At 37.8% G+C, this 27,565-nt stretch overlaps 2 protein-coding genes across 6 annotated transcripts in view; one reads left to right on the top strand and one right to left on the bottom strand.

The window, feature by feature from the left end:
* Positions 1-27,565, bottom strand: part of LOC309635857 (uncharacterized protein) — a 101,472-nt gene that overhangs the window by 37,314 nt on the left and 36,593 nt on the right. The window contains exon 2 of one of the 2 annotated variants that reach the window (XM_082407648.1): positions 8,831-8,864. The exons of the other annotated variant lie outside the window; for it this stretch is intronic. The gene's annotated coding sequence lies outside the window, so the exon portion shown is untranslated. The remainder of the gene's footprint in view (positions 1-8,830; positions 8,865-27,565) is intronic. 2 annotated transcript variants of the gene reach the window in all.
* Positions 1,382-27,565, top strand: LOC309635869 (uncharacterized protein). 4 transcript variants are annotated; one of them, XM_082407690.1, is made up of 7 exons: positions 1,382-4,244; positions 6,759-6,833; positions 6,939-7,052; positions 20,869-20,995; positions 21,294-21,389; positions 23,741-23,804; positions 24,295-27,565. In XM_082407690.1, exons 3-7 carry the CDS (start codon positions 7,038-7,040, stop codon positions 25,376-25,378), a joined length of 1,386 nt encoding a protein of 461 aa, XP_082263816.1. In that variant the 5' UTR covers positions 1,382-4,244; positions 6,759-6,833; positions 6,939-7,037; the 3' UTR covers positions 25,379-27,565. The 4 variants fall into 4 exon arrangements, with proteins under 4 accessions (XP_082263816.1, XP_082263815.1, XP_082263814.1 ...); XM_082407689.1 differs by having other exon boundaries at positions 6,733-6,833; XM_082407691.1 differs by lacking the exon at positions 1,382-4,244 and adding an exon at positions 4,260-4,674 and having other exon boundaries at positions 6,733-6,833.

Raw genomic sequence — 27,565 nt, 5'->3', positions numbered from 1 at the left:
CGAGAAAGACCCAACGCAGCCAAAAATTAATTAATTAATTAAAAACAAACAAATAAATAAAATATGATACAAATTAACATATCTATGAAACAAAGACAAACTCACAGATATAGAGAACAGACTTGCGGTTGCCAAGCCGGGGCGGGTAGGGGAGGGAAGGATTGGGAGTTTGGGATTAGCAGAGGCAAAGTATTATATATAGGATGGATAAACAACAAGGTCCTACTGTAGAGCACAGGGAAGTGTATTCAATATCCTGTGACAAATCATAATGGAAAAGAATATAAAAAAGAATAGATAGATAGATAGGTAACTGAGTCACTTTGCTGTGCAGAAAAAAATTAACACAACATTGTAAATCAACTATAATAAAATTTTTAAAACAAAAAAATAAAAAGAAGTCAGGATGGGGCTACTTTTGAGGAGGGGAGTAATAATAGAGGATGGGCCTTTAAGGGGGATTTCAGGTGTTCATAATATTTTGTTTGAATTCTTGGTGTTTATATGGTTATGTTCACTTTATTTTTTTTCTTGGTAATTCATTTATCTGTACAATTATACCATGTACATTTTCCTATAGTTTTTTATTCTTCAATTAACATTTTTTAAGGCTAAAAAAAAAAAAGAATCCATTCAGATATAAAACCCTAGGATTTCTCTGTCTTCTTTCCTGAATCTTTGGTGAAAGGTGTCAGATCAGGGTGATGTCTCCTAGGTGGTCCTCCTCCTTATTTCAAAAGAGTAGTTTCAGTCCTTTAGTGTACAGCTGGTACCTGAGCCCAAAGTAAAAATTCACTTTATCTGACGTCTTCACCAATGGCCCCAAACTGCCACTTCTCTTAGAATTTACTGACTTCTAGAAACTGAAGCTAGACTTTCAGTAAATTTGGGCCAATCCCACTGGATAGGCAGAAACAATAGTTCAAGAAGATCTACAAGGTGGAGAATTGCTGTCAAGCTCAAATGCTCTGAAGAGACACCCAAAATCCCTGATAATAAAATGGCCACATGAATAGCATCATTCTACAATTTTATTCTACTGTCATTTCCTGGGACCAGTCAAATAGAAATCAGTTGGATAAGTAGTATGAAGAAAATAAAATTGGGGGAAATTCTATGTGGGGTTTTATTATTAAGGCAGTACATTTGAAAGGAAATGAAATTTGAAATACTGTAGACAAAAGTGTTTCATGTTTGTTTTAATATTTCTTTGATTTCTAGTGATGTTACATATTTTTCATATACTTAGTGACTAATTGTACTTTCTTTTTTAGTATTTACTTAAAAATTTTTTGGGGTTGCATCGAGTCTTAGTTGTGGTAGGTGGGATCTTTCATTGCGGTGTGTGGACTTCTCTCTAGTTGTGGCGCACGGGTTCCAGAGTGCATGGGTTCTGTAGTTGCGGCATGTGGGCTCTCTAGTTGTGATGCACGGGCTCAGTAGTTATGGCACCTGGGCTTAGTTGCCCTGCGGCATGTGAGATCATAGTTCCCCGACCAGGGATTGAACCTGTGTCCCCTGCATTGGAAGGCGGATTCATAACCACTGGATCCCCAGGGAAGTTCCTGTACTTTCTCTTTTATAATTACATTTCAATATTTCTAAGACATGCATTTTTCTCGTATTTTAACAGCTTGAAATTGGATCTTGTAATGCATCTTAAAGTAAATGGTATGTCATAGTTTAATTGTCCTTATATTTTCTTTTGCAATAGTAAATAGAATATTGAGGCATCTGGCAGTCCACTGCATTGTAGATTGAATGAAAAGCTGCAGCAGGATATTCTTTTTCTATTTTTATTGCATGTTAGATGTTCATCTTTCAACTGATTTGTAAGAGCAGTTCAACAAGAGTGTGAAATCTGTGTCTCATAATTATTAAATATATTTTCTCAGTTTGTGTTTTAACTTTCTGGTATATCCTTTCTGGTTTCTGCCTTTTGTTTCATGCTATGTCAAATTATGTTCTTTAAAATCTTTTATTTATATTCTAGGTAATTGATGGTTTCCTTTTTAAATTTACATGCTGAATTCATGTACCATTAACCTTATTTTCTCAAATCATTAACTGAACATTCCAAACTATCTCCATTGTTTGAAATAACAATTAAAAAAAAATTTATGTATTCATTTATTTTTGGCTGCGTTGGGTCTTCGTTGCTGCACGCGGGCTTTTCTCTAGTTGCGGCCAGCGGGGTCTACTCTTCATTGTGGTGCACGGGCTTCTCATTGCGGTGGCTTCTCTTGTTGCAGAGCACAGGCTCTAGGCACACAGGCTTCAGTAGTTGTGGCTCGCAGGCTCTAGAGCGCAGGCTCAGTAGCTGTGGCGCACAGGCTTAGTTGCTCCGCGGCATGTGGGATCTTCCCGGACCAGGGCTCGAAACTGTGTCCCCTGCATTGGCAGGCGGATTCTCAACCACTGCTCCACCAGGGAAGCCCTGAAATAACTATTTCAACATATACTCAGTTCTTATGTATTTGGATCTGTTTCCGTTCTTCTTTGAAGCCAGCACCAAACTTTTAAATTATGTTTATAATAATAAGCATTTCCAATAAAATTTCCTCCCTATTCTCTGAGGTTATATATTTCCTGATGAAGTTTTAAATTATTTGTCAAGGAAAACAAAACCAAACTCTCAGGAAAAAATTGTTATTTTGATTTAGATTGTTAAGTTTTATAGTTTCCTGTAAGAGTAAATACAAATATTAAAAAATTGAATTTTCTCTGGTTCAAAAAGGGGAAAAGATTTTCCTCCCCTCTTTTCTTAGAGCATTTCCTTGAGAAAACGTGTAACCGAAATCCTTTTTTCTGTCCCTTTGAGATGCATGCAAATCTTTTTAAAAAGTAAATAAACCTCTTGTTAGTTTTACAGCCCAGGAATATCTTTGTTAAAGGCCTTGGAGCTATGTCTTTGAAATGTAAATAAACATCAAGGAAGATAGCACCCCATCTCCCTGTGTCTGTGGTAAACTCCTAGGCTTTTGGCTACAAGTTGTAGCTAGTTGCGTGTCATAGAGATGCAAGAAGCTTTACTTTTCATTTGGATAAAGGCAATTAACTAATAGAAATGGCCACCCCAATTACCGTGTGAATTTAGGAAGAACAATGTGTAGTAAATGGTGTTGTCAAGTTCTCTTATCTTAGTACATAGAAAGGGTTGTATCTGTCTGGCTACATAAAAGTGTGATATTTCTGTCTGCAAGCTCATTAGCAGATTGCCTGGAATGCGCATTGCAGTCTAGTTCAATGCTTAGTTCATTAATAAAATAATTAATAATAATTAATAATAATACTTTTTCTTTCTCCATTTGTGGAGAGGATTTTCTGGGTTGGCAAGAGACTATTTTTAATCATCTCCCCAACACCTCCCACCCAGGATATTGGTGGGTGTGTGTGTGTGTGTATACAGATATGCACACATTATTCAGATATGTATATATATTTTCCCTATATGGATTCCACATGTCTAAGTTAATTTTATTATAAAAAGTTAGTATTTTTGTAATTAGTTTGAGAGGAAACATTTCTATTGTTGGCCCAGAGTAAACTGATGTCATAAAGTTAGATCAGAAAATCAGCATACATTCAGTATATAGTCCTTAGTGAAGTGATAGTCAAAATATATTATACCGTTAGCGTAAAATTTGAGTAAAAATCTCAGAAGAGTGTGCACCTAACATTAAGCGAGGTTTTTTCCTTTTGTAAAGTGGGATGTGTGCGACTCGTCTTCTGTTTTAGCTTATTCATGTTTTCATCACGTTTCATATATCATTTCCATAATTCTGAAAGCTAATACTCCTAAAATAAAGTCAGCTGTTACAGGGTGTTATTCTTTGAATGTACTACTGTACTTAGTTCCGAGTACTATCTTTCGGTTACTATCGATATTCATCGCACTACCTCAAGGTAGCTTCCTGCTTTCAAGCGGGTGACCAGTTCTAATCCGGTACCGCTGCGAGTAAGGAAAGGACCAGGCCAGCAGAAAATACTCAGACCACGGGAAGAAGCCGACCCTCGTGACGTCATCCGAAGTGGAAGCGCCGGGAGGCTCCCGGGACGCGCAGTGCCTGCGTGGGGCGCGGGAGTGCTCCGCGCATGAGCAATTCCACCTCCCCTCAGCAGCCGCCATTCCCCGTCTCGCTCCCCGGCGGGGAGAGGACTCAGGCGCCTCCAGTCCGCTCGGCGCCACGGAGGGCGGGGCCTGGAACCTGCGCGGGCCGGGAGCTGAGGCCGAGCCCCTGCAGGTGTGTCGGAGGCCTCGGTGCGGGCGCTAGGCCGGGGGCGGGGGGAAGCCGGTCTCCGCGGCCGCGCCGAGTCGGAGACCCTGGCAGCCGCCGCCACCGCCCCCGCTCTGAGCGCCGGACTGGCCTCCGAGGAGGACTGGGGAGGAGGCCAGGCAGGGGGCCTGGCGGGGAGGCTGGCTGTCCGCAGTGCGGTTCCTCCCCAGAAGCCGTGTTTCTCCACCTGCATGAAAGGGGCGGCTGGAGGAGGCCTGGGGCGCCGGGCTTAGCGGGACGGACGCGCGCGAGAACAGCCGTTTGTGACGTGGATGCCAAACCCGTCACGTCGGCGCTGGCGCGTGGGCGGCGCTGGCTGCTGGAGACGTGGGTTGTAAAGCCTGAGGGGCCCGGGCTCAAGGCCAGCGCCCGCCGGTAAATGGGCAGGTTAATCTGGGTACGACTCGGATACTCATCTGTAAAACTATAATAGCCTTTAGGGTCGTTTCTTGTATTGAATAGGGTAGTGCATATAAAGTACGATAAGGATTCAATAAAGGTGAGCTGCTTTTCTCATTAAAAGGTATGCTGTTCTTTTCATTATTGGCTCATTTAATCATCTTAATCATCATAACCATCCTTTGAATCCGTATTTACCACCTCCATTTTAATAAATACAAATACCGAAGGTTCAGAGAGAGAGACTGGCTTAGCCATCATTAGCAGGGATTTGTTTTACTCTGTATTTCATGCTGTTTCCCACCCTAAAATCCACAGCCTTGGGTTGTATTTAATCCAGTGATTGTCCCTGAGCACCACCAGAGTAGAGTGTAGTGGACCTAATCGTACAATGTAGTATTCTGTTTTCAAAAATTCTTGAGGCTTCATCTTTTTCTCCTCTAAATGTAGGCTGTATTAGGTCCTCTGGCTCGAGAAAGAGCAAGAATCAGTGCACCCCGTTTGGAACCATATTCGAAGGATGTTATGGCAATAGCTTTTCTAGCCATCTTGATCACAGCTCCAAATGGAGCTCTAATTATTGCCATTCTGGGACCTAAAGTACTTACTCGCCATGATCCAAACAAAATGAAAGTGGAATTAGCAGGATTAGAACTTAATTAAAAAGTTGATTTGCCATCACCTGCCTGCTTCTCTTAATGAATTCTCTTACATGAGAGAAAAATTAAAAGGTACAAATATGTGGAGACTACACAGAACCAAGGAGTTAATAAATATATGATTTCACTAAAAAAAAATAATAATAATAATAATTCTTGAGGCTTCCTTAGAACTCCTGTGTAAAAGGTTAATTAAGGCCCTTCGTGCGTTCTCTAACCTGTCTCTATACCCAGACGACTGTTACACGTGTGAATTTAAACCATAGTTGAAACCCTGAATTTTAAGTTTTACTGGAGAAGCTGAGAATCCTATCCAGGCCAGAGGGGAAATGGGACAGACTTTTTTAAAGATGAAAACTGCGATTTCATCCATGCTCCATATTACGAAGGTGATATCATAATGCCTCTGATTGGATGGTGTTTCTAGGCTTTAATAAGTAGGCATCGTGTAAGCACCAGGGCAGCTGGAAGTGGTTTCTTCTGCATGTGAGAAGGACCTCGGCATTTTGGCATCTAGTTACCTTTTGCTGCCCATGTGAAGTGCCTATTGTGGGATTATGGCGCCAAATTGTTATTTTAGAAGTTATATTTGTGTTAGTGTCAACAGTTTAGATGGCCATGTCAGAATTCATCAAGGCCTAATTACATTTTACCCTAGGCCCCAGCCCAGGGTTGGAGGGGACAGTGAATTCTGGGGTTCTGTTGGATTTGTGGTACTGAATGAAGACTTATAGAATCAGAATAGTACATGATTGTTTAAAATTACCTAATTCCTTCTCATGTTAAAGATAATAGCATAAGTGGGAAGCAGCCACATAGCACAGGGAGATCAGCTCAGTGTTTTTTGACCACCTAGAGGGGTGGGATAGGGAGAGTGGGAGGGAGACGCAAGAGGGAGGAGATATGGAGATATATGTATATGTATAGCTGATTCCCTTTGTTGTACAACAGAAACTAACACAGCATTGTAAAGCAATTATACTCCAGTAAAGATGTTAAAAAAAAATAAAGATAATAGCATAGAAACTAAGATAGTCACTAGGTTTGTTAATAGCAGAGCATAGCATAGAACTGAAGCCTCCCTGTCACTGTACCATATTTTAGTCAAAATAGGGTTTTTGGAGAAGTGATTTTGGAGAAACTGAAATTTAGAGAGATGAAACATCTTATTTTTGAGAGCTCTGAAGACTTTCTAACCTTGTGGGGTTTATAATATCAGTAGGAAAAATTGTTATGACATGTAACTTAAAAGATTTTCCATATCAATAGATGTTTCTCTTCAACATCATTTGTAATGTCAGCATAGGGTTCCATACTTTGGATATATATTATATACCTTGCTTAACTAATCTGCTATTATTGGACATTTAAGTTTTATATTCTTTTGTGTTATCTAGTAATGGACATATAATTTTAAAAACAGCCAATAGGAAAGAAATGTTTAGATTCAAAAATGTCCCAGATTCATCAAGATTATATGAGAGTCACCAGTGGACAGGTGGGTACTCCTTTATCATGGTCCTTCCTATTCCTTCTCATGGCTCAAAGAGATTTTCCCGGAGGTTTATCTTTTACTAAAATGTTGTATGTAAATTTCTCACAGGTGATTCCTGACTGCAAGATAAGGTCTCTTATGACTTCTGTCTTCCAACTTTCCCTGTTCTGACTTCATAGTTTCTATACTTTCCAATAGCAGCAGAAAATGAACAAGTTCCGGGTGAGTCATTTATTTACCTCTTAACTTTATTTCACTCTGTGTGTGCGTGTTTTCAGTGAATTTTATGAAAGAGAGCCCATATATTAAATTAGAAAAGAGGAAATCGTTAAAAATCACCTTCAGGGAAAACACTGTTTGAATACAACAGCAGTTCCAAGGTGTGGTCTGGGAGCCCCAAGACCCTTTCAGAGGGTTTGTGAGGTCAAAACATAATACCAAGATGCAAATTGCCTTTTACACTGACGACATTAGCACTGATGGTGTAAAAGCAATAGATTGCTCCCTGTCTGGCATACATCAGGATGATGACACCAATGACATTGTATTCCTCTGCAGTAATAAAAAAACTGCCACCTTTACTTAAGGATATCCTTGATGAAACAGTAAAAGTTACTAATGTTATTAAATCTTGACCCTTGAGTACACATCTTTTTAATATTCAGTGGGATGAAATGGGAAGTTCACCTAAAGTACTTTTGCGGCATACTGAAGTATGATGGTTGGTTGTCTTGAGGAAAAGCACTTGTGTGATTGATTTGTGAGCTCACCTAGCCACTTTTTTTCATGGAATATCATTTTTATGTGAAAGAGCAACTGGCAGACAAACAACGGTATTCACACGGTATTCAAACATTTTCTCAACAATGAGTGATGTGAGCCTGTCATTTCAAGGAAAATAACTGTTAGTATTTGTTGCTAATATTAAAAGTTGAGCTTTCAAGTGAAAATTAGAATGTTGGAAAACTTGTGAAGTTGACAAATGCTGATACTTAAAGACTTTTCTGATGAGATTGTTAAGGATATTAACAAATGTGATTTTTTAATATTAAATAATGAAATGTGTCAACATTTGAGTCATATTTCTGATGTATCTGCTCAGAGGCAAACTCAAGCAGTTTAAGAGGACAGAGTGTTAGAAGTGAGGAACAGGGAATAAGTTGGTTAGGGAATGCCACTGTAAAAGGTAATATTTGAGGAATATCTTGAATTAAATGAGAGAGAGCCAGGTAGAAATCTGGAGGAAGAGCATACTACATAGTAGGAATAGCAAATGCATACACCCTGAGGCATGTTCCAGAAACAGTATTTAGGATACTGAAACTAGAGAGAAGTGAACTTTGGGGAGAACAGTAAGAGGTAAGATCTAAGAGGTAGAAGGGAGTAGAATATATATGACTTTGTAGGCTGTAGAAGACATGAATTTTGATTTTATTGGTTCATTAAATATTTAAAAAATCATACTTTATGCAAGTAATGTACATAATGTATATGTATAATTTAGGGAATACTGATTAAGTAACACCACTGTATCCCATATCTGGCTTAAGCAATGAAAATTACTAGTACTTTTGAAGCCTCTGTATGCCCTTCCTTAATCTCATCCCACCATTACCCAGAGAAAAGGAATCCTGAATTCTGTGGTAACCATTTCTTTGCTTTTTAAACTTAATTTTTAAAAACAAAACAGCATATTTAGCAATTAATTAAATGCCCAGCCCTTTGGTAAGCCCTTGACGTAGTTTATCTTACATAATCCTCACAGCCAACTTTTGAAGTGTTGTTATTATTACTATTCCATAAATTTTCAGTGTGGACATTATCTATTATTAATTAGAGATCATAGCCTTTAGCCCTGATGGTGGAAAGAAAGAGAATGTAGAAAAATTTAACCTATTCTACGGTTCTGCTTTGGTCAGTCTTGAACACATTTATACCTTATATATGAAAATTTCCTTATCCAGCATTCGTTCAGGTGTGGCACATGATGTTTTTCTTACCTTATGCTCTGTAATTAACTGCTGAATGGTCAGTCTGGAACAAAAGAAATAACTAGTGAGACTTTTTGTTTTTTGAAGTAGTTTTAAGTACAGTCATCACTACCTACTCTTGGAAAAATTTATTTTGTGCAGATAATTGGATTTTTTTAGGGATTTTGGCCAGATTAGAAAGTCTTTTTTATTCCTTCTTGCATCTCTCAAGTTCTGCTGCCATTAATTTCTGCTGTTTGAAAACATCCTTTATAGTTATTGTTTTTATTCTGCTTGCTTGTTGTTTTAGTGAGGGTCTGCTGGTGGAAATTTCTCAGTTTTCTTTATATGAAATATCCACGAAGAGCTTTTTCACTGTGTATAGAAATATTGGTTGACAGTTCTTACCTTTTAAAACACTGAAAAGCATTCATTGTCTTCTACTACTGGTACTATTGAAAATTCACCTGTTAACTTGTCACACCTTTGAAATAAGTTTGTCTGTTTTGGGCTAGCTGCTTTTTAAGATATCTTTTATCCTAGTATGTTCATATTTCTTTTTATCCTAATTAGATTTACTGTACTTCCCTTGGGTTGAGTATTTGAGTATTTTGTGTATTATATTGTATCTCCTTTGTTGACTTTGAAGCTTTATTTTTGTGCGTTATTTTGCTTATTGCTGAATCTGGAGATTACAACATGCACCATTAAAATAATGGTGTCTTCAAATACTGTATTCATGAACAGTGTAATAAACTTTTATCAGTATAATTCTCTTTACACCCTCCTCACCCTGTGGTCCTTGTCTTATATCTCACTTATACATATATTTTTAACCCCAAATACTTGTTATTTTTGCTTTAAACAGTATTCATCTTTTAAAGAAACGTGTGTTTGTGTGTGTGTGTGTAAATAAAACTCTTTTGTGTTTACGTACATATCTGCTTTGGGAGCTCTTTATTCCTTCCTACAGGTCTGGGGTTCTCTCTGATATCTTTTCCCTTCAGCCTAAGCAACTCATTATTTCATTTATTATTTCAGCACTGATGGTGACAAATTTACTTGGCTGGTCTTTCTGAAAATGCCTTTATTTCACCTTGGTTTTTGAAGGATATTTTGCTGGATATAGAACTTTGTCGAGAGTTTTCTTTGTATGTGCATTTTTAGGATGTCTTTGTCTTCTGGCTTCTGTTGTTTCTGATGAGAAGCTGGTCTTCATCTTATTGTTATCCACCTGAATATAATGTGTTCTTTTCCTCTGTGCTTAAGATTTTCATTTTATCTTTAGTTTTCAATAGTTAGACCATGATGCACACAGGCATGATTTGTTTTGCATTTATCCCTTTTGAAGGATGACAAAGATTTGTGGGTTGTTGCCCTTTTTTTTTTAACATCTTTATTGGAGTATAATTGCTTTACAATGGTGTGTTAGTTTCTGTTGTATAATAAAGTGAATCAGCTATACATAAACATATATCTCCATATCTCTTCCCTCTTGCTTCTCCCTCCCTCCCACCCTCCCTATCCCACCCCTCTAGGTGGTCACAAAGCACCGAGCTGATCTCCCTGTGCTATGTGGCTGCTTCCCACTAGCCATCTATTTTACGTTTGGTAGTGTATATATGTCCATGCCACTCTCTCACTTTGTCCCAGCTTACCCTTCCCCCTCCCCGTATCCTCAAGTACATTCTCTAGTTGGTCTGCAGCTTTTTTTTTTTTTAATTATTTATTTATTATTTATTTTTGGCTGTGTTGGGTCTTCGTTTCTATGCGAAGGCTTTCTCTAGTTGCGGCAAGCGGGGGCCACTCTTCATCGCGATGCGCGGGCCTCTCACTATCACGGCCTCTCTTGTTGCGGAGCACAGGCTCCAGACGCGCAGGCTCAGTAATTGTGGCTCACGGGCCCAGCCGCTCCGCGGCATGTGGGATCTTCCCCGACCAGGGCTCGAACCCGTGTCCCCTGCATTGGCAGGCAGATTCTCAACCACTGCACCACCAGGGAAGCCCCGGTCTGCAGCTTTATTCCCGTCTTGCTCCTAGGTTCTTCTGACCATTTTTTTTTTTTTCTTTTTTTTTTTTTTTTAGATTCCATATATATGTGTTAGCATACGGTATTTGTTTTTCTCTTTCTGACTTACTTCACTCTGTATGACAGTCTCTAGGTCCATCCATCTCACTACAAATAACTCAGTTTCATTCCTTTTTATGGCTGAGTAATATTCCATTGTATATATGTGCCACATCTTCTTTATCCATTCATCTGTTGATGGACACTTAGGTTACTTCCATGTCCTGGCTATTGTAAATAGAGCTGCAATGAACATTTTGGTACATGACTCTTTTTGAATTATGGTTTTCTCAGGGTATATGCCCAGTAGGTTGTTGCCTTTTATCATTTTTTAAAATTCTTGGAACTCACTCTTCAGATAGTTTCTTTGCATCATTCTCTTTTTCTTTCTAAAATCCCAATTTCAACAGTGTTGAAATATGTACATATTGTCCTAAATGTTCAGATGCTGTGTTTAGTTTGGGTTTTTTGTGTGTGTGTGTGTGTCCTTTAGTTTGGATATTTCTACTGAGCTGACTGTTTTCAAGTTCATGGCATCCTTCTTTTGCTCTGTCAATTCTCTTCATTCATAAGCCTGTAGAATCCACTTCTGATGTTGTATCATTCAATTCTAAAAATTCCTGTTTTTTCTTTTGTTTTTCTTTCTCTGCTAAGATTCCCCATCATTTCATTTATATTCTCAATTTTTTTTCACTAGGTCATTTAGTTTTATTTATTTAGTTTTAGTGTAATTACTTTAAAATCCTTATCTGCTAATCCCAACATCTAGGTTAATCTGTAGGTCTGTTTCAATAGGCTCCTTTCTTCAGTATGAATAAAAATTTTCTACTTCTTTGCATGTCTCCTATTTCTTTATTATGTGCTAGACATTATGTATAAAAATACAGTAGGGATTGAAGTAAATAATACCTCCAGAAAAAGACACGTCCCTTCCTCTGTCTGCTCGCTAACTCAAATATGTAGCTGAGATGGCCCTGGGCTTTAGTGAGGTACTGTTCACCACCAGCTTCACATGATCGAGGGCAGTATCAAGGCTTTCCTTCAGCAGGGCTTGGGTTGTGAACACCACCAAAGCTCCACTGATGTGCTTTTAGGTTAGCTACCAGCTTTTCTTTTGGGTGACTGAGGAGTTGCTGCCCTGTAGAGCTTTAAGCACCTGAGACATCTCTTCCTGCCCTGGTGCTCTGCTCCCAGCCTTTGGAGGGTTGTGGCCATGCACTCAGTAAAGGCCTGTGGGGGGAAAATGGTGAGTGTTTGTATTTCAGAGCATCCATATAAATTATGGAGCTTTCCTTTGGTTCCAGAAACTGCTTCCCCAACTTAAAATAAACTGACCAGTTTGAGACATTTGGTTGGAAGCAAAAAAGTTCTACAGATACTAATCTTATGTTTGGGGACCTCTTGAATATGAAACTCCCACTCAGTCACCAGGTAGTATCAAAAGGCAAGTTGGTGTTGACTTGCTTTGGGACCAGGGTTCTTAGGGATGCTAATACATCACACAAGACCATAAGCAAACATTAAAAGTTTGTTAAAAGTTGAACCAGTTTCCTCTCTTCCCTGCTTGCCCCCAAGAATGAAATAAGTTGTGGTTGTCTGTTGTCTTTTGAAATATTTGTCTCTTCTGAATTTTATCTTTTGTTCACCTTTGGATTCTCAGATCTCTGATTTTAGAAAACACTAGGTTAGGGGCTTGTTCTCATTGTTAAGGTTAAGATCAACTTCTCCTTTGCTTCTCAGAATTTGTTTCTATTCAGAATTTGTTTCTTTATGCTTATTTTAGAGATGGTGGCTCTGAGCTGCTTTCTGCTCTACATTTTTGCCCTGGCTATGAAATTTGAAAATGCCCTGAAAATGCTAACCAGAGGTATAAGACTCATCATAATTAATTTCACTTTTTTCTTGGATCTTTACCTCTCAAATTCTAGTGCTTAAGTTAATATTTGATGCTTTTGTATAGCTATTTTTAGTGTGTTTTGGGGGTTTTGTTTTTTCTTTTATTTATTTTTCTTTTTTAAAATTATAGTTGACTTATTTATTTTTAATTGTAGTAAAATACACATAACAAAATTTACCATCATAACCAATTTTAAATGTATAGCTCTGTGACACTAAGTACATTCACATTGTTGTGCAACCATCACCACCATCCATCTCCAGAACTCTCCACCATTCTACTTTCTGTCTCTACGAATTTGACTATTCTAGGTGCCTTATATAAGTAGAATCACATAGTATTTGTCCTGGCTTATTTCACTCAGAACAGTGTCTTCAGGGTTCATCCATGTTGTAGCATGTCACAGAATTTCCTTCCTTTTAGAGGCTGAATAATATTCCATTGTTTGTATATATTACATTTTGTTTATGTAATGTATATAATTTTGTTTACATTTGTTGATGGACACCTGGGTTGCTTATACCTTGTAGCTATTGTGAATAATGTTGTTATTATGAACATTGGTGTACAAATATCTGTTTGTGTCCCTGCTTTGAATTCTTTTGGATACATAACTAGGAGTGGAATTGCTGCATCATATGGTAATTCTATGTTTGATTTTTTTTGAGGAACTGCCATACTATATTCCATAGTGGCTGGACCATTTAACATTCCTACCAGCAATGCACAAGGGCTCCAGTTTCTCCACATCCTTGCCAGTATTTGATATTTTCTGATTTTCTTTGTTTTTTGGGTCTTCTTTTTTTTGAGAGTAGTAATGGGTGTGAAGTGGTTTTGTTTTGTGCTTTGTTTTTATTTTTATTTACTTTCTAACTTACAGCAAAATTCACTTTTTTTGGATGTACATTTCAATGACTTTTGACACATGCATAAAGACATGTAATCATCACCACAGTCAAGATACAGAACAGTTTAATCACCTCAGAATTTCCTTGGTTCCCTCTATGTAGTCTCCCCATCACTGATTCCTAGCAATCACCAATTTATTCTTCATCTGTATAGTTTTGCCTTTTCCTGAATGTCATGTAAATTGAATCACATAGTATGTAGTCTTTTGAGACTACCTACTTTCACTTAGCATGATGCATTTGAGATTCGATCATGCTGTTGCATATATCAGTAGTTCTTTTTTTTACTGCTAAATAGTATTCAGTTGTATGTGTATACCCCACACACCAGCTGAAAAATATTTGTGTTGTTTCTGGGTTTTTTTGGCAATTATGAAAAGAGCCGTTACAAACATTTGCATTCAGATGTCTGTGTGTACACAGATTTTAATTTCTCTTGGGTAAATACCTAGGCATGTGCTTACCGTGTCATATGGTACTGTTATAATTAACTTTATAAGAAACTGCCAAACTGTTTTCCTGAGTAGCTTGTATTCTTACCACAATGTATCAGAGTTCCACTTGCTTCCCATTCTTTTTTTCTTCTTCTTTATTTCTTTATTTTTGGCTGCATTGGGTCTTTGTTGCTGCATGCGGGCTTTCCCTAGTTGCGGCAAGCGGGGGCTACTCTTCCTTGCGGTGCGTAGGCTTCTCATTGCCGTGGCTTCTCTTGTTGCAGAGCACGGGCTCTAGGCGCACGGGCTTTAGTAGTTGTGGCACACGTGCTCAGTAGTTGTGGTGCACGGGCTTAGTTGCTCCGCGGCATGTGGGATCTTTCCGGACCAGGGCTCAAACCCGTGTCCCCTGCATTGGCAGGCAGATTCTTAACTACTGTGCCAACAGGGAAGTCCCTTGCTTCCCATTCTTGTCGGCCCTTGGTATTTCAGTTTTTTTTTTCTTTAAGTCATTTTGATAGGTGTGTATTGCTATCCCATTATGGTTTTAATTTTCATTTTTCTAATGACTAATGATACTGAAAATCTTTTGATGTGCTTGTTTGTTATCCATACATCTTCTTTTGTGAGTGTCTCTTCAAATCTTCTGTTCATTTTTAAATTGGGTTGTTTTCTTAATGAATGTTGAGAGTTCTTTATATGTTCTGGATACAAGTACAATGCTTTGTTAGATTTGTGATTTTCAAGTATTTTCCTCACTATCTGTGGCTACTCTTTTCATTCACCTAACAGTGTCTTGCACAAAAATGTGATGAACTCCAAATTTTTCTTTTTAGTTTCTTTTGGTATCATGTCTAAAAAGTCTTTGCTTATCTCGAAGTCACAAAGACTTTTCTTCTAAAAAATTTTGGAGTTTAACATTTTATATTTAGGTCTATAATTGGTTTTGAGTTGATTTTTTTATAAAGTATAAGTTATTGGCTCATGTAAGGCTCATTTTTATATATAGATGCCCATTATTTCCAGTGCCATTTATTGAAAAGCAAATGTATGTATGTTATCTTAATATATATTAACTTAGCACGTATACGATAGATACAGAAATAAAGATATGTGTATAAACATGAGTTAATATGCAAACATACATTTACTAACTGTCTGCTGAGAGGGCCTATAAGCAGTGACACCTCAGTATCCATGAGCAAACCCAGCACACAGATCTTGGTTTCTAAATATCATTCTACAGTAAAAGGAACCAGAATTCCATGGAGAAATTGATTGATTCTGGGGCTGAGGCGAGGGTAATACAAAATAAGTCCAGAGCATTTTGTACTATCAGAAATTAAGGAAGTGCTCAAAAACAGAGTGATGGGGACACGTCAAATGGACATGGGCACCAACCCGAAAGAGCTTCTCATGGCAAAGCTGGAACAATTTGAGCAACAAAATAAATAACATGGTATTGGATTCTAACCCAAAGCATTAAATATTTGAGACCATACTGATATAAGTAAATGATTGAATAAATAAATAAATGGGGAAAAGAGAGCCCTTTGAAGGATTCCAAGTAATATATCTAGATTCTGCCCCCTCTTAGAGGTGGGGCTTATTCCCTCTTTTCTCGATTATGAGCTAGACTTAGTGATTTGCTTTCAAAGAATGGACTATGAAAAAGAAACGTAATTACAGTGGAGAAAAGTGGCAAACACTACCTTAAAAAGTGATCCAGGTTAACATCACCCGCGATATCATGTACCCCCTGATATATTGTGATAAGAAGCATTCTTTGTTATTCTCCCACAAAACCTAAAATCTCAGTCTAATCAAGAGGGAAAACACCAGACAAATCCAAATTCAAGGGCATTCTAAAAAGTATCTGTTTAGTATTCATCAAAATTGTCAAGGTCATATAAAACAGGTAAGACTGTCACAAACCAGAAGAGACATGACAACTAAATGCAATATAGTATCCTGAATTAGATCTGGAATAGATAAAGGGACATTAAAGAAAAGACTGGTGAAAGTCTGGAGTTTGCTTAATAATCCATTTGTTCCAGCACTATTTTTTTGAAAAGACTATCCTTAATCCACTGAATTTCTTTTGAACCTTTATCAAAATTATATGTGTGGTTCTATTACTGTACACTGTTTTTGTTCCAATGATCTGTGTGTTTATCCTTTTGCTAGTAACACAATTAATATAGCTTTGCAATAAGTCTTGAAATCAGGTAGTGGATTTGCTGATATTTTGTTGAGGACTTTTGTACTTATAACCATGAAAGATATTGGTTGGTAGTCACTATGGTGGTAAATGTTTAACCAGATTTTGGGTACTGGGAGAGAAATCTGGTTTGTACTGTTTACCAATTTCTATGGTATAAATATCCCTGCCGTGGCTAATTTCAAGCTACAAAATGATGTTAACCAATTGCCCAAAATTTGACAATCAGCACTCTTGATCTGGTACAAACAGGTGCAAGCCACCACTGTAGTTTTCTGATAATGCTTTTGTTAGGTTTGGGTATCAGGGTAACGTGGGCTTCAAAAATGAGTTGAGAATGGTTCTCTCCTGTTTGTTTTATGGAAGAGATTGCATATAATTGGTATTGTTTCTGCCTTAAATGTTTGGTGGAATTCACCACTGAGACCTGAAGATTTCTTTGTTAGAAGGTTTTGTTGGTTTAAATGAAGTGAAATTCACATAATATAATATTGACCATTTTAAAGTGTACAGTTAGGTGACATGTAGCACATTCACAATGTTGTGGGACCACTACAACATATAGTTCCAAAACATTTTTGCCATCCCCAAAGAAAACCCCATTCCCATTAAGCAGTCATTACCTAGTCCCTCTCCCTTTAGCCTCTGGCAATTACCAATCTACTTTCTGTGTCTGTGCATTTACTTATTCTGGATATTTCATATAAGTGGAATCATATAATATGTACATTTTCTATTTGGCTTCTTTCACTTAGCATAATGTTTTCCAAGTTCATTCACCCTATACCATGTATCAATACTTCATTTTTATGGCAAAATAATACTCCATTGTATGTTTATGCCACAGTTGCTTATCTGTTCATCCACTGATGGACATTTAGGTGGTTTTCACTTTTTGGCTGTTGTGAATAGTGTCACTATGAACTTTTGTGTACAAGTATGCTGGGTTGTATGGTATTTGTATGTTTAACTTTCTGAGCAACTGCCAAACTTTTCCACAGCAGCTGTACCGTTTTACGTTCCCACAAGCAATATATAAGGGTTACAGTTTCTCCACAACCTCCCCATCACCTGTTACTTTCTGGTTTTGTTTCGTTTTTAAAAAAAACACCCATCATAGTGAATATGAAGTGGTATAATTGTGGTTTTGATTTGAATTTCCCCTAAGGACTAATGATGTCGAGCATCTTTTCATGTGCTCATTTGTATAACTTAGAGAAATGTCTGTTCAATTTCTTTGCCCATTTTCTGGCTGGGTTATCATTTTTGTTATTGAATTGTAAGTATATTATATATATTCTGGATAATACACCTTTATCAGATATGCAATTTGCAAATATTATATTCCATTCTGTGAGTTGTCTTTTTCCTATTTTGGTAATATCCTATGATGCATACAAGTTTTATTTTTATATATATATATATGTATGTATATATATGTATATGTATGTATATACATATATGTATATGTATGTATATATATTTCCTTGGCTGCCACGCCACATGGCATGTGGGATCTTAGGTCCCTGACCAGGGATCAAACCTGCGCCCCTTGCATTGGAAGCGTGGAGTCTTAACCGCTGGACCGCCAGGGAAGTCCCCATAAAAGTTTTAAATTTTGATAAAGTCAGTTTATTTTTCTTTTACTGCTTGTACTTTTGGTGTCACATCTAGAATCCATTGCCAAATTCAAGGTAAGGAAATTTATTCCTATGTTTTCTTCTGAGTTTTATAGTTTTAGCTCTTAATATTTAGGTCAATGATCTATTTTGAGTTAATTTTTTTTATATGGGGTGAGGTAGACGTCAGGTTTCATTCTTATGCATGTGGACATTTGGTTGTCGCAGTGCCATTTGTTGAAGAAACTATTCTTTCTCCATTGAATGGTCTTGTCTTCCTTGTTGAAAATCAGGTGGCCATAGATGTATGGCTTTATTTCTAGACTCTCATTTCTATCCCATTGGACAATATGTCTATCTTCATGCCAATCACACTGTTTTGATACTGTAGCTTTATAGTAAGATTTGAAATAAGTGTGAGTCCTCCAACTTTGTTTCTTTCCCAATTTTGTTTTGACTGTTAGGGACTTCTTGCAGTTCCATATGAATTTGCGGATTGGCTTTTCCATTTCTGTGCAGAAGTCATTGGGATTTTATTAGGGATTGCACTGAACTTGTGGATTCCTTTGTCACTTGAACTATATTAAATCTTATAGTCTATGAACACAGAATGTCATTTCTTTTATTTAGGTCTTCTTTAATACTTCCAGCAATGTTTTGCAGTTTTCAGTATATAAGTCTTACACCTCCTTGAGTAAATTTATCCCTAGGTGTTTTATTCTTTTTGATGCTACATTAAATGGAATTGTCTTAATTTCTCTTTTGGATTTTCATTACTGGTATATAGAAACACAACCGATTTTTGTGGGTTGATCTTATAATTCTGCAACATGCCGACTTTGTTTATGAGCTCTATTAGTTTTTGTTTTTGTGGATTCTTTGGGATATTCTATATGTAGATGAATGTCATCTGCAAATAGAGATAGTTGTTTTTTTTTTTTTCCTTTCCAATTTGGGTGCCTTTATATCTTTTTCTTGTCTAACTGCTCTGGCTAGAACTTCCAGTACAGTGTTGATTAGAAGTGGCAGAAGCAGGCATCCTTGTCTTGTTCCTGGTCATAGGGAGAAAGTTTTCAGTCTTTCACTACTGAGTATGCTATTACCTGGGGTAGAGGTGGATTAAAAATGTTATCATTTTGAGGAATTTCCTTCTATTTCTAGTTTACTGAGTGTTTTTATCATGAAAGAGTGTTGAAGTTTGTCAAACACTTTTTGTGCGTCAATTAAAATGATCTTCTACTTTTTCCCCTTTGCTCTATTACTGTAATTGATTGACTTTTGTATGTTGAACCACTCTTGCATTCCTGGGATAAATCACACAAGGTCATTGTGTAGTTATAATCTATTTTTTTATTTTGTTGGATTTGATTTACTAGTAATTTGTTAAAGGTTTTCATCTTTATATTCATAAAAGATATTTTAACTCTTTATCGAGTAGAATGCTTATCTCCACTTCATTTAATTCTTTTTCTGAGGTTTTGTCTTGTTCTTTTGTTTGGAACATATTCATCTGTCTCCTCATTTTGCCTAATCCTCTGTTTTTATTTCCATGCATTTGGTAGGTTGGTTACATTTCCCAATCTTAGAGAAGTAATCTTATGTAGGAGATGTCCTCTGAGGCCCAGCAGTATACTCCCCTCTGATCACCAGAGCTATAAGCTCTACGGGTTCCCTATTTATGGGCTACATGAATCCCTCCTCGTTGAGGGGCCGACTATTGTGGGCACACTGGTAGGCAGGGCTGACCCTCAGCCCTGTTGGAAGCCAGGCCCTGCCTCATGCAGTGGCTCTCGGCCCGCTGTTGGGAGGGGCTGGGTCCCTGCCTGGCTAGCTGCACGGCCTGTGGGGTGCCTGGACTGGGACCCAATGTGGTTGGCTGCATGGCCTGAAGTGTCCTGGGATTGGTGATGGCCCATTGGTGGGCATGTAAGCCTCCAGCACTAATAGGCTAGAGGGAGGACTCCAGAATGGTTCCTATTAGCACCAGTGTCCTCATGGTAGAACAAGCTCCCAAAATGGCTGCTGCCAGTGTCTTTGTCTACAGGGGGAGTTCCAGTTGCCTCCTGCCTCTCCAGGAGGCTCTCCAAGATCAGCAAGTGGGTCTGAGGTAGGCTCCTTTCAAATTACTCCCTCTGCACTGTGACTTGGAACGTGTCGGATTTTTGCATGTGCCCTTTAAGAGTGGAGTCTCTGTTTTCTACAGCCCTCTGGCTCTCAAGCCGCACTGGCCTTCAAAGCCAGACGTTCTGGGGGTTCGTCTTCCTGGTGCAGGACCCCCCAGGCAGGGGAGCCCAATGTGGGGCTCGGACCCCTTACTCCTTGGGGAGAACCTCTACAATTTTGATTATCCTCCCATCTGTGGGTCACCTACTCGGGCGTGTGGGTCTTGACTATACTGTGTCTTTGCCCCTCCTACCCATGTCATTGTGGTTCCTTCTTTGTATCTTTAGTTGTGGGGAATCTTTTCTGCTACTCTTCAGATAATTTTCAGAGATCGTTGCTCTGTGAATAGTTGTAATTTCAGTGTGCCTGTGGGAGGAGGTGAGCTCAGAGTCTTCCTTCTCCACCATCTTGGCCATCCTTTGTGACCATCTTTTATCTTGTACATACTTCTGTCATAGCACCTGCTATGCATATTGCATTTAAGAATTTAATCTTTGCCTCCCTGTCAGCATGTAAGCTCCCTGATGACAAGAATAGTTGCTTTCATTCATCTCTGTATCTCTGGCAGAGTTCCAGGCATGGAGTGATATCTGAGTAAATATATACTGAACAAATATTTTATATATGTATAAAGCAGGGTGGCAGTAAATCTAACTCTCCAGAATAAATACTATAGTTAGCATATTAACAGTTCACATGTCTTTTTGATGGTACTGTATTTTGATCACTTCAGTTTTAACTGAAATATGTTGTTTCAGGGACCAGTAACATTCAAGGATGTTACTGTGGAATTCACTCAGGAGGAGTGGCAGTTGCTGGATGCTGCTCAGAGGACCCTGTATAGGGAAGTGATGCAGGAGAACTATCGTCACCTCATCTCAGTGGGTGAGGAAATCTTCCCTATCTGTAACTCCCAGTAGTTTGCATTTCCTTTCTCAGTTACTGGAATTTGTTAAGTCTCCTATAGGGTTGAATATTAGCTTTGTTTTAGGGGTCAAAGTTGATGAATCCATTTTGGGTACCAGAAAATTATTTGTGTCCCATGCACTCCACTGATACAATCTAAATTTGCCAAGCTTATGTGGGACATTCCTTGTTCTGCTCCTAAACTGCACTTCCTTATCCTTCAGAGTTGCTTTATTCCAAGCAATTTGTATTATTTTCTTTATCTTTCTATTAATAGGTTATTGTGTGAATAAGCCAAATGCAGTCTTCAAGCTGAAGCAAGGAAAAGAGCCATGGATATTAGAAGTAGAATTTCCACGTCGGAACTACCCTGGTAAGTTAGAAATTATAACCTGTGAGGAGGTTGGTGCCTTTGACTTTTGAAATTTTTTTTTTCAGGAATCTCGTTTTTAAATGTCCTATACTTTTGGAAATGATTGAGGATACCTGATCTGCATATGTAAGCAACATAAATCACAACTCCAGTTTTCGTTCTCCATCTAAATTCCCTCTTTTGCTTGACATTTTTTTAAAGTAATAACTCTCTGTAGTTGTTTTATTTTTTAAATTAATTAATTAATTAATTTATGGCTGTGTTGGTTCTTTGTTTCTGTGCGAGGGCTTTCTCCAGTTGCGGCAAGTGGGGGACACTCTTCATTGCGGCGCGCAGGCCTCTCACTATCGCGGCCTCTCTTGTTGCGGAGCACAGGCTCCAGACGCACAGGCTCAGCAGTTGTGGCTCACGGGCCTAGTTGCTCCACGGCATGTGGGATCTTCCCAGACCAGGGCTCGAACCCGTGTCCCCTGCACCGGCAGGCAGACTCTCAACCACTGCACCACCAGGGAAGACCCCTGCTTGACATTTTTTAAATAGATTTACTTCTCTTCCCTATATACTCTGACTTAAACTTTCATTTTGTCTTTTTTCTAGAATTCCCAGTTACTCTTTGCCATTAAAGTATACAACTATAATCTTAAAATCTGTCTTATAAATTTTTTCAAATGCCATTTTCCTCCTTTCATTAACAACAAAATGCCTTAGTTTTTTCAGCACCCATTTTAATTTCCTATTCTCTCTTTAAACTCTGAAATCAGGTTACAAATCATTATGCCTTTCATCAGTTATATTATTTTGGAGTTGATACAAAATACACCTAATTTTCAGTCAAGAACTAGTCTGGCGCTTTGTTGCCTACTGCATCTTATTATTATTTATGTATTTATTTTTGGCTGCGTTGGGTCTTCATTGCTGTACGCGGGCTTTCTCTAATTGCGGCGAGTGGGGGCTACTCTTGGTTGCAGTGAGCGGGCTTCTCATTGTGGTGGCTTCTCTTGTTGCGGAGCACGGGCTTCTAGGCGCGCAGGCTTCAGTAGTTGTGGTTCGCGGGCTCTAGAGCGCAGGCTCGGTAGTTGTGGCGCACAGGCTTAGTTGCTCCGCGGCATGTGGGATTTTCCCGGACCAGGGCTCAAACCCGTGTTCCCTGCATTGGCAGGCGGATTCTTAACCACTGGGCCACCAGGGAAGCCCTGCTTCTTATTTTTCCTTGTGGCCCCAAAACACATGCCAATTTTCATTTCATCTGTTCTCTTAAATGTCTTTCATACATAAGATATTTCATGAGTATCCAAGTTAACCTTGCACATGTCCTTATCAAATAACTTTTTTTATGTTTTCCCCATAAATGCCATGAAATTCTAACCCCAAGCCTCTGCTCATAATCTTTCACTTTCTTTCAAGCATTTAAAGATGAATAAATAGGAAGGTCCATAAAGATTCTAGAACAATGTTGAATAATTACTCTTTAAAGATCATGTAGCAAATTGAAGCAGAGATGTGGGAGCTAAGATATGAAAGCAGAATAAGACTAGTGTTGAGTCATAGGTAACTCTGTTTTGGAGATGCAGTATTTGGTGGTCAGCATTGAAAATCTCTGGTGCTACAACTGGGAATTCGTTCTGTTATAAGGATGGCTTGCACTCTGCTTTTCTTTAATCTTTCCTTTTGGATGTATGTGTTTCTGGGTCTTCTGAACCAGCAAAAATTAAGCCAACTAGATAGAGAGGAATTTTCCTCTAAACATGAGGAAATGGATGTTCTGAGAAAGTCACTTTAGTGTTGACATCTAGATTGTTGTATATGGGTAAAGAGAAATAAGTGGAAGTTTATAGTCTACTAATTACTAGGAATCCTAACACAGTAAACTAGGTTTGAGTGGGTACAAGACCTATACTTTAGCTCCTTCATCCAATTTAATCTTTCCTCTGATATTTCCAGTGAACACAGTTGTCTACTAATTTTTATTTTCACCCTACTTACTATTCATTGCCCTTTATGGACTCACAGCATTCTCTGTGAGTTTCACATTCCTGTTCAGCAGCACTTTGAATATCTTTTGTTCTCTGCTCCCTGTTCTTTGTTTTTTTTTTTTTTGGCTTAACCTTCTCCAGGTTTTTAATATCATATTTGTAGTGTCAAAGATACTTGGGTTTATAACCAGGTCCCTTCCCCTCTGCTATAGCAGTTTTTAGTGTTATTTATGTTTCTTCTAAACCACTGAGATAGAGGAAGTTTGCACTTGAGAGTTCCTTCATTTGAGGATATTGGCCTGAAGCCTAAGAATCCACCCTATGACCATAATAATGTGTTAAGATTTTTACGGTATTAAATTTTGGATTCCTTTGTAGAAGACCTATGGAATACTCATGACCAAGGAACAAGATACCAGGAAAGCCAAGCTAAAAATTCAAGGCAAGTTCAAGAATTCAATTTTGAGATTAGAAGCTTTGTAAGAAAGGGTCTTGATGGGGGTACTAGAAGTGAGAGAGCACTAGTTAATAATAAATGTGAAAAAACTAACACTGGAGCAAATTCCAAAGAACATAATCCAAATGGGAAAGCCCTGTTTCATAATAGAGACCTTTTTTATAATTCAAGATCAGGAGATTACAACTTTGAAACAGTCTTTTGATTCTTCTTACTTACACGATAAGGGAGGCTTTATTACACAAAGTGGAGTTCAGGCAGTTGAGAGACCTATAATGCAAGTGAAATTCCTTCTACCAAATGTTAAACCATAATGTATTTCAACATAGAATATTCACAATGGAGAAGCCCTATGAAGCTAATGAATATTGGAAAAATCTCTAGAAATTGGTTCTCAGAGTTACTTGGAAAATATACACAGCAGACCAAAAAAAAAAAGCCTTATACATTAATGAATCTGGAAATTTCTCTCTAGGAATGGAGAACTCACAAAATATCAGAAAACTCATAGCAATGAGAAAGCCTATAAATGCAATGAATGTGGAAAGTCCTTCTGCCAGAAGTCTGTCCTCATAATACATGAGCATACTCATTCAAAGGACAAACCCAGTGAATGTGGGAAATCTGTCTCTCGGAATGGAGACCTCACAAGACAACAGAAAACTCCTACCAGAGAGAAGACCTATGAATGTAAAGAATGTAAGAAAACTTTCTACCACCTGTCATCTCTCAGTAGACATTTGAGAACTCATGCAGGAGAGAAACCCTACGAATGTAATCAGTGTGAGAAATCCTTCTACCAGAAGCCACACCTCATGGAACATCAGAAAACACACACAGGAGAGAAACCCTATGAATGTACTGAATGTGGGAAGTTCTTCTACGTTAAGGCATACCTCATGGTACATCAGAAAACACACACAGGGGAGAAACCATATGAATGTAAGGAATGTAGGAAATCCTTTTCCCAGAAATCACACCTCACAGTACATCAGAGAACACATACAGGGGAGAAACCCTATAAATGCAAGGAATGTGGAAAATTCTTCTCTAGAAATTCACACCTCAAAACTCATCAGAGAACTCACACGGGAGAGAAACCCTATGAATGTAGGGAATGTGGGAAATGCTTCTACCAGAAGTCAGCCCTAACAGTACATCAGCGAACTCACACAGGGGAGAAACCCTTTGAATGTAATAAATGTGGAAAAAACTTTTACTATAAATCAGACCTCACTAAACATCAGAGAAAACACACAGGGGAGAAGCCCTATGAATGTAATGAATGTGGTAAATCTTTCTCTGTGAATTCCGTCCTCAGATTACATCAAAGGACTCACACAGGGGAGAAACCCTATGAATGTAAAGAATGTGGGAAATCCTTCTCTCAGAAATCACATTTTGTCATACATCAGAGAAAACACACAGGAGAGAAACCCTATGAATGTCAGGAGTGTAAGGAAACTTTTTTCCAGAAATCAAAACTCACTGCACATCAGAAGACACACAAAAAGGGAAAAGCTTATAAAGAGTATAAATTGGGAAGTTCTTCTGTCTGAATTTATCCTTCAGAATAATCAGATAATTTACATGAGACAAAAACCTTATGAAATATCATCAGTATGGGAAAATTTCAGCCACAGTCTTTCATCATGGAGAGGAAGTCTGTAAATCTTTTAGGGAGAAATTTTTACCATATATCAGACTTTTACTAAGTATCAGACAACATAGATGGTAGAAACACTACAAATTGTAAAACATGAGGGAAACCTCTCTTTCAGAAGTCATACTTTATTGTACAGTATAGAAACCATACGAGAGAAATCCTATAAGTGAATGTAAGGAAATTTCTGTCAGGGTAGCCATCATTTAGACATCCAAAAGCTCACATGAGTGAGAAATTCCTATCAGTATCCTGACCATTCAGAAATCTTTTTATATCATTTGGACTCAGAACACTCTAAAAGGGGATAATCACAAAGACTGAAACACATATGGAAGGCTTTATCAAGAAGTGATGTTTTGGTGAATGTCAGATCAGTGATAAAGTATAGAACCTTTATAAGTATTTTAAATATATGAAAGCTTTTTAACAAAAATTCTAAGAGACTCTGTACTGAGGGTAACACATACTAGAAGTCATGTTGCAGAAATCTGATTACAAGGCTGTTGTTTTTCTTTTAAAGAAACCTGCAAATATCTAGATATCTGGAGCTTTTTAAAAAGCACAAATAAATTGAATAACCAGGTGACATCATTAAACACATGTGAAGAGTCCTTTAGTATGTAGGACTTATGTGTGAATGTCAGTGTGCTACAGAACACAGATTGTGGATGTTTGATGTGCATGTGAACCCATCCATAACTGTACATAGGGAAATATGTAGCCTTCTTTAGTTCAGTAACTTTTAAGTATATGAAGATATCTCATTAAGTCTCAGCAGTGACTTCTGTTAATAGAATGTGTATTTAAGTTTAATACTCTTTTAAAATTATAATGTATCTTTTCCTCCTATTTCTGAATGGATATGGATTTTACTGAACTAATCCTTCAGAAAGAAGCTAAAAATGTTTTTGTAAATTTTTCAACTCTCTCATGGTCAGCCAAATTTTACATTAGGGATACATTTTTTTTATAGGAAAAACCTAAGTTCATTTTAAAAAACAGCTGAAAACACCCTACCCAATAAAAAAAATAGCTATGTAAAGAAACGTCTGTCTTAGTGTTTTAGCAGATTGCAGAGCTGTCTGAATTTGTATTTTGTATGAGAGTCCTAAATGTTCTTCACTACCTTTTTCTTCCTGGTAGAAGCAACATGACATAGAGGTTAAGAGTGTGGACTCTGGACTCCTACTGCCCAGGCTCAGTTTCCAGCATGAAGCATGCACTTAACCTCTCTGTGCCTCAGTTTCCTTTTCTATAAAAAAGAAGTGATAATAACAATATGTTAGGATTGCTGTGAGGTGTAAATGAGTTAATATTTTTAAAGCACTTAGAATAGTGCCTGAGACACAGGAAGAGCTATATGTTAGATACTGCCATCATTATAATTTGTATTTCTTGAATTGTTTTGCAAAATAAATAAAAGTTTGGCTACCAGCATTCATCCCTCACTTTATTGCTGTAGTGCCTTGGTTTGGTTTGGTTGTACATTTTTCCACAAGTGATTCAGATCTGGCCCACTGCCTGCAAGCTAAGAACGGTTTTACATTTCTGAATGGTAGAAAAACTAAAGAATATCTTGTGACATGTGAAAATTATATGATATTCAAACTTAAGTGTCTATAAATACAAATTTTATTACAACACTAATACAAAAACAAAAAAAAGCAAAAAACATTCGTACCTGTTTTGCCTGTGGCTGCCTTCACATTACAGTAGCAGAGGTGAGTGTTATGAAGAAGACCACATGCCTCACAGAGCCTAAGAGAGTTACTATCTGGTGCTTTACAAATTTAAGTTTTCTTAGAGCTGAAAACATCACAGCCAGTGTAAAGGTATACTTTTATATATGGTATGTGTTCCAGAAATGATGCATATAGCAGTCTGTGGGTAGGTGGGGGTTTTTCCAATATATTTATTATGTGTATTATATTTATATGTTACAAGACTAAGCATTAGAATTTTTTTTCAAATAAATGTGTTTTACCCACTGGATTGTCATAACATCGAAGCAAATTTCCTGATGGAATGTAGCAGTAAATTATGAAATAAACATTGTCTAAATTAAATTAATTGATCCCTA

Source organism: Balaenoptera borealis, assembly GCF_965194805.1.
Source record: "Balaenoptera borealis genome assembly, chromosome: 10".
NCBI lineage: Eukaryota > Metazoa > Chordata > Mammalia > Artiodactyla > Balaenopteridae > Balaenoptera > Balaenoptera borealis.
This window is presented reverse-complemented; position numbering and strand designations above follow the sequence as displayed.

Bases quoted from the DNA above. Each gene is read 5' to 3' on its own strand.
- LOC309635869 (XM_082407688.1), top strand. The intron at 20,996-21,293 runs GTGAGGAAATCT...TTCTATTAATAG, and splicing joins TCGTCACCTCATCTCAGTGG to GTTATTGTGTGAATAAGCCA. The intron at 21,390-23,740 runs GTAAGTTAGAAA...ATTCCTTTGTAG, and splicing joins TCCACGTCGGAACTACCCTG to AAGACCTATGGAATACTCAT.